The 7,228-nt window shown below is 53.7% G+C and overlaps 1 protein-coding gene across 4 annotated transcripts in view; it reads right to left on the minus strand.

Moving 5' to 3' along the window:
- Positions 1-7,228, minus strand: part of tns2a (tensin 2a) — a 31,554-nt gene that overhangs the window by 4,508 nt on the left and 19,818 nt on the right. For all 4 annotated transcript variants that reach the window (XM_048242242.1, XM_048242243.1, XM_048242241.1 and 1 more), the window contains exons 7-22: positions 7,086-7,228; positions 6,838-6,888; positions 6,595-6,717; positions 6,232-6,296; positions 5,986-6,069; positions 5,774-5,886; positions 5,418-5,478; positions 5,111-5,186; positions 4,635-4,764; positions 4,312-4,377; positions 3,999-4,115; positions 2,489-3,820; positions 1,941-2,106; positions 786-1,843; positions 323-454; positions 11-103 (exon numbers count right to left, since the gene is read on the minus strand). The exon at positions 7,086-7,228 is cut by the window's right edge and continues 41 nt beyond it. In XM_048242242.1, coding sequence (XP_048098199.1) covers positions 11-103; positions 323-454; positions 786-1,843; positions 1,941-2,106; positions 2,489-3,820; positions 3,999-4,115; positions 4,312-4,377; positions 4,635-4,764; positions 5,111-5,186; positions 5,418-5,478; positions 5,774-5,886; positions 5,986-6,069; positions 6,232-6,296; positions 6,595-6,717; positions 6,838-6,888; positions 7,086-7,228 — 3,810 coding nt within the window. The remainder of the gene's footprint in view (positions 1-10; positions 104-322; positions 455-785; positions 1,844-1,940; positions 2,107-2,488; positions 3,821-3,998; positions 4,116-4,311; positions 4,378-4,634; positions 4,765-5,110; positions 5,187-5,417; positions 5,479-5,773; positions 5,887-5,985; positions 6,070-6,231; positions 6,297-6,594; positions 6,718-6,837; positions 6,889-7,085) is intronic.

Raw genomic sequence — 7,228 nt, forward strand, 5'->3', positions numbered from 1 at the left:
TTGTCCTTACCAAAATAGGGCTCATTCTGGCATCCCTTTATCTTAACTCCTCGAGGACCAGTCTCAATCAGGAAGTGCCGCACTAGCTGTTCCAAAGGATCAGCTACTTTGAGTGAGGGGGGAGAGAGAGAGAGAGAGAGGGAGAGAGAGAGACTGTGAATAACAATGGAACATTCCAGCATTGTCTGAGCACATCTCAGAATAAGAAAGCAAAGATATCTAGTTGTGCCATACATCTGTGCAGTAATGTCTGTCTTGGTTCAGGAATGGGATGTGTTCATTTCAACACCATGGAAATCAGTAAGAGAGATGCAAAGTGTACCTTTGTTATTGTGGCTGTTTACATTTGGCGGTGGAGTGGCCACCTTCAGTGCAAGACCGTAGGCCCCCTGAAACGAGTTGCTGTCCCGGATCAAAAACACCCCAGGCTCTCTCTCTTTAAGCGCAGCAATAGCTGTGGAGAAAGTGTTATTCATGTTTATCTAACCCAGTCAGGTTACAGGACTTGCAGGACTGGAGTTTCAGGATAAATCGTATATATATACTACTCAAACAAATTAAGGGAACACTTTAATCATACACTGGATCAGTACTCTGACACTGTTTGGTTCTGAGCACAAGTAAAACCTTTGAGGCGAGTGTTTTATTTTGCAAGAACTGTCAGAGATTCTGTGAATGTAGTTTGAGAATGGAGAAAAGGGTGGAACGTTTCAAAAAATGTGTTTTAACAATTGTGAAAAACTGTAAGTGTTCCCTTAATTTTTTTGAGCAGTATATTTAGTTACCTTGGTCTCTGGAGATGCCTGGCTTATACCAAAAGCGGGAGCTGTCCTGCACAAATTTGACGCTGACTCTGTTGCCCAGCTCCTCCTCGGTTATGGCTCCTTCGCTTTGGCTGGCCGGCAGGGCCACCTCGCCCACGGACGGGGAGAAGGTGACGTGGTGCTGACCCGACTGCTGGCTCCCCGCCCCCGGCCTCAGGGAGCCCAGCCTTCCGTTGGGGGAGCCGGGCAGCGCGCCTTGGCGCCGCTTCTCAGGGAGCGGAGGCTGTGGGGCCGCGCTGCCTGGGTGTCCCGAATAGGAGCCCAGAGAGCTGGCCGGCTGGTAGTAGCCAGAGGTCAGCGGGAAGGTGGGGGTGGAGTATCCCTCTGAGGCCGGTGAACCGCGGGCGCTGCCGATGCCCTCCATGCTGGAGTAGTGCTGCAGGTGCCCCGCCGGCGGCTCGGCGGTCAGCATGAGCCGGCGGCCCAGCGTGGCGAAGCCCGGCACGGGGGGCTCGGCGGTGGGGGAGCCCTCCTGACTGCTGCGGGGAGGCGAGGAGGGGGCCGAGTGGGCTTTGGGGAACGCGGCCTCTGGCGCGCACGAGACGTTGCCGATGGGCTGGACTGGGGCGGATGCGGGAGAGGCTGGGGCGGGGGAAAGGCCGGAGGAGTCGGGTCCTGCCCGCTGGACTGACGCGGCCACTGCGTCCATCAGAGGCTGAGGCTGAGGAGCCTGCGCGCTGTCCCCTGGTGGGAGCGCTGCTGTGGGGTGAGCGTGGTCCTGGGGGTGGTCTGGGGGCACCACGGACATCGGTGTGGGCTGGCTCAGGGAGCCAGCCGGTGAGCTGTGGGTCTCCTGCACCTCTGGACTGAGCGAGGAGGGGCCAAGGGTCTTGGGAGCTGCCTGTGTGCAGGGGTCAGTGCTGGGGGGCTCGCTGTCTTTGGAGCCCTGACTGGGGCTGTGAGTGTCCTGAGGTCCAGGCTGGGGTGTGGCGGGGGACTGCGGCTGGGGCTGGACTGTTGCACTGTCACCGAGAGCCTCCTTAGAGCGCACCTCTCCGTCACAAGCTGCCAGGCTGGGGCTGAGACAGAAACACAACTCTCTTTAGACATCTGTTATGGAAACGTCAATCAACTCTGAATCATAACAGTGGAAAAGAATATCACATGACACTTCACCTCTCTTGTGTCCGCAGAGGGCTGCTGGTATGAACTGGGGTGGGTGGTCCAGACATATCTGATGGTGTGGAGCAAGGAATGTGTGTTTCCCTGTGCATCCCCCTCAAGGACACGTGGTTAATGTGGTCCCGCCAGTGAGCACCCTCAATTATGGTTGCATGGCCATCTGACGAAAAGGAAAACATTCACAAGACGCGAGGCCAGTCATTAGAGGAAGCCCATGAGCCCAAAACCCTTTATGTGACCTCAATAAGCACAAAGCCAAGATAAGCAGAGAATAGGAATGTAAGCCACTGATGAAATTTATATTCTATAATAATAAAAGTGCTCTGTGCCCAGCCATGCCAAGCACCACTGGCCACGAAAACCACCACTGCCAAAATGACCAGAAGTTTGTTCATCACTTAAAAATCCTTATTCAATCCACCTGCAATTTCATGGAAGTTATGAGAATGTAACTGACTGGAGGAAAAAATACTGTTTGAGTTATATAAGTTATATAAGGTTCTTTCAAAGCATCCAATAAAGACGACTGAAATGGCACCCACCGGTTTGTGTGTCAGGAGGGTACTGCTGCGAATGGGCCTCAGAGTGGCTGGAGGGTCCATGGCAGTTGGCGGGAGGGGGCAGAGGCGAGGTGGACTCGGACTGGTAGCCTGAGGCGTAGCCCCTGCTCTCTGAGGGGGAGGGCTGGTAGGGAGAGCAGGGGCAGGCCTGCCGTGGCGTCTGGTAGCCGCTGCTGCTGCTGTACTTCATGTCCAGGTGCGAGTAGGTGTGCGAATGCGTGGGCTCCGGGTAGGCCGGGTGGCCGGACGGCAAGGGGTCGAAGGTGAACGCGGGCAGCTCGTGGCCCTGGGGGCCGTAGCCTGACACGGTGGCGCGGCGGTGCCAGTAGTCGGCCTCGCGCTCCCACTGCAGGTCGGCGTCGCGCTCGCGCTCCCAGTGCAGGGACACCTCTCGGCCGCGCCTCAGGCCCTCGCGCTCCCAGGGCAGCGCATGGAAGGCCGAGTCCTCCCGCCGGACGCAGCAGTCCCGGCACGGGCAGCCGGGGGGCCCCAGGCCGTCCAGCAGCATCACGTCGTGGTAGGGTCCCGGGGGCTTGGGGTGGTGTGGGTGCGGGTGACCGTGGGACGCGGGGTGAGGGGGGTAGGGCAGGTAGTCGTCCGCCCGGCACAGCAGACGGCCAGCAGGGGAGAGGCCGTGGGGGTTGTCCTGGCTGGGGTAGGGGCACATGTGCCGGGAGGGCCCCTCGGAACAGGTGCGGTGCAGGTAGTGTGGCGCCCCCTGCTGGCGATCCCACAGCAGGTCAGGAGGGGGCAGGGACTGGTGTGAGTGGGCACTGTGGTGCTGGCACATGCCCATGAGGCCTGGCGGTGGGCCGCCGGAGTGGCCATTGGTGCCGGACGGTCTGTCCAGGCAGTAGCCATTGGGCAGGTGGTGCGGGCGGTCGCAGGCCGGCTCGGAGCAGTGCTGCGAGCGGTAGCCCACGCGGCAGGAGCAGGAGCGGCTCAGCCGAAGGGTGCCCGTGCGCTCGGGCGGCAGGACGGGGTCACCGTCGTCGTCCAAAATGGCCGTCTCACGCTCCCGCTGGTCTCGTCCGCCGGCCCGGTCCCCCTCGATGCCCCCCAGTAGCCGCTCCAGGTCCTCGCGCTCCTGCTGGGTGGGCGGCGGCGGGCGTGCCGGCTCCTCGATGCGCTCGGCCACCGCCGAGGAGTGGCCCGAGTCTGAGCTGACCGACAGCAGCTGGCTGGGACGCTCCTCGGCGGCGCTGCATGGCAGGCTCCCATTGGTGGAGGTGAGCGACCCAGAGCCAGCAGCACGCCTCTTCTTCACCTGGGCATACAAACTGCCGTCCAATGGGCCGCGAGTATGACCAATATCTATATAAGGGCACAGGGTCTTAATTAGACAACAACCTCAAACCCCAACACTGGTCATATTGGCTGATACACAAACATGACTTATAATGCAAAACGTTTTTTGTGTTCATCATGGTTTATTTTACTTCAACTACTACGTCTCACAATCTCTAGTCTCTAGTTGGATTCTACACTGTACCTTCCAAGCTGTCTTGATGCCTCTGGTTGAAATTCTCATAAGAATCCCAACGCACCACTGGGTCTGATGTGTTGTAGTCAACAGTCACCGCAGGGTCGTTCCTCTGGTACTCTCGACCTGACAGCAGTGAGGAAGTTCACCCATGACTTTAGAAAAACATCAGCCAGACCAAAAGTACCAAAAAACTACTGTAGCTATTTATATCATGTTGTTAAACTCTAGTGTAGTTAAACTCCAATGTAGAAGATCTTTGTCTTTAAAAGTCATATTATAATAGGTATTGCTAATGAGAAAAGTGAGTACATGCCCTAACCTTTCATTTTCTCTGGTCCAGAGGAAAACACAAACTCCACTGTTGCATCAGAGGGAAACCTGTCATCTGCACAGAGAGGAGAACAGTGCGGTGAAAGTCAGTCACGATTAGTGTAACATTGTGTCACATTAGTGTAATTGTTTAGCTTGGCATGTCCTTTCTCTATGACCACACAGTATTTCATAGTTTGAGTTTCTCAGTGTTGGCGTGGATGGCTGAGGATCATTAACAGTGGATCTTAAGTTAACTGGCTGTTGACATTTATGACATTCTATGACTAGTACGAGTCTCCACCCATGTTGGCTCTGTGAAGTAAAGCCCACCTGAGCAGGCCTCATCCAGCTCCCCTTTCCCAAACCAGAGCTGCGCCCCGTGGATGGTGCAGGTGTGGAACTGCAGCTGGAACACGGTGTCCCTCTCGGCCTTCTGCACACGTCTGTGGTAGCACTTGACCTGCAGGGGGCGCCAGAGTAAGACACACACACACACACACACACACAGAGGGTCATGAGAGGAGAGTGTGGCAGAGGTGAGCACATGGTTTGTGTGTATGTGGGTACAAACTGGACATGAGAGAGCGTGAAAGGGTGAGGATTCAAGGCACAGAGGAGTGGACGGGTAAATGGGTAGGGGTACGTACGAAAGGATAGAGAAAGCAGACGTAATGGAGAAAACATCCCTAGCTGTGTGGCCCACGCCAGCCAGTTGTTAAGTGACTGCCAGGAACAGAGCTTGATCATGCCATGAGGGTAAAAATAGAAAAACACAACTCATCCAGCCACATAAATACTACACCAACCATTATGTCTCCTTTTAGTAGCAGTGCAGGTTCTATGGTAACACACAGTCGTCTTCCTCCCGAGCCTTGCAGGTCACTATGAGGAACACACACACACACACGCACACGCACGCACACACACACACACACGCACGCACACACGCACGCACCCACGCACACACACACACACACAAACACAGACACCAATTAATTTTCATTTGAAACCTTCATTTGAAGGGGGATGAAATTCCTCAGATGAACTTTATCACCTTTATTAGTCATTAAATTTGATGGCAATTTAATTTGTGTGCACTTGACAGTCACTTACTATATTCCAGATGTGTAGACCAGCTGCATGGACTGATATATCTTGAGGAACGGAAAGTATTCTGGGAAAGGAGGGAAGAGAGATGTTAGACACAGAGGAATGTGCTGAGCCTCCCATCTCCTCCTCCTTGATTGCTTCAGTTTAAAAAGTTAGACACATCATGCTGAGGGATCGCAGATGATAAGCCAGCTCACAATTCAGACCTAGCAGATCTATCTTAATCAAGACAGATGAATCCATTCCATCTACATGCTGCTAAGGCTGAGAATAACACTCAGCAGAACTCAGTAGAACTCAGTAGAACTCAGTAGAACTCAGTAGATAACTGATCATCTGGAGTGGAAGTGCCAGCTCACCTCCATCAGCCTGGAAGTTGGGGATGGTGGGGATGAGGACCTGGTGGAGGAACAGGGGACTGCTGTTCATCTTGATGGCCCCTGAGAGGAGACCTCCAAAGTAGTAGATGTACCTGCAGGGAGGAGGCCACTGTTAACTGTCCAGTCCCTCACACAATTAGATGGGCAGTAGAGATGGACATGGGTGAGGTGTTGGTGAGGGGAGGACTGACCTGTTCTGTGAGGGCTGGAGGGAGGAGGACACCTTGTCCTCACAGAACTTCCTCATGGCCAGCGTGCTCAGAGCCTGGTCTGCCCTGCTCACACACACACACACACACACACACACACACACACACACACACACACACACACACACACACACACACACACACAAACATAGAACATTGACTAACTGGTTCCTTTCTTAAGATGAAAGAAAACTTAAAAAAATAAAAAATACAGTTGTTGGGTCTCACCCTGCAGAAATCTTGCTGTAGTGCATGTAGGCTGCAATGATGACTCCGGTTTTACCTTTGTTGCCCTGCAGTCAGGAATATAACATGGATGAGTATCTTTTCATTTCAAGTTTACACACAGAAATGAATGAAACTGACAATTTATATAGGAATTATGAAGTAAGGCAAAATACTGCATACACCATTATACACCACTGGAGTCAAAGGCATTGCATTTGAGTGTAATTATTCTAAACTGTGTAGACTACGCTGCGTTCTGCAGAAGCCCAGGGGAGATGGGAGGTGTTGGTCATTGGGTTTGACCTCTGAGTCCTTCCACCTCCACCTCCACAGAGAGCCCTGAGAGCACATCTGACCCCTGACCTTGCAATGCAGCACCACCACATGCTGGGGGTCGGAGTTCAGCCAGGTCTCCATGGCTTTGCACATGGCACAGATTTTGTCGAGGGGAGGGGCGTGGAGGTCGGGCCAGCCAAAGTCATGGACCTGAGGCAGGGAGGCAGGGGGCAGTGCAGGGATTAGGTGCATTCTCACCAGATTACACCGCTAATTACAGACAAGGCTGGAACAGAGAGGGCCACACATCACACAGGGCAGCCACCTCACCTTTGGGTTCAGGCGGGTGATGTCATGCCTTCTCTCTGAGAGGTTGAGAAGCTGAGGAAGAAATAAAAAATGCAAACCAATTAACTGCTATGCAATTAACAAAACAAAAACCCAAATGAATGTAAGTATACAAATCCCCCGTCATTTCAGTAGAATTGTAATCTACTCTACTGGTACGCTCATGGCACCTTGATCTTGACAAATAGAGAGACAGACACACAGGTCAAATACAGTCTTTCTTTACTGACCAGAAACTTGTCCTGGTGTTTGGACTTCAGCATGGCAGCCACCTCCTTGAGGTTGCCACGGTAACGCTGCTCCTCCAGCAGAGGGGGAAAGAAGACGGAGATGATCCTCTCTGTGATGTATGTAAGGTCAAAGTCATAGTTCC

Source organism: Alosa alosa, chromosome 4 (genome assembly GCF_017589495.1).
Source record: "Alosa alosa isolate M-15738 ecotype Scorff River chromosome 4, AALO_Geno_1.1, whole genome shotgun sequence".
Classification (NCBI taxonomy): domain Eukaryota; kingdom Metazoa; phylum Chordata; class Actinopteri; order Clupeiformes; family Clupeidae; genus Alosa; species Alosa alosa.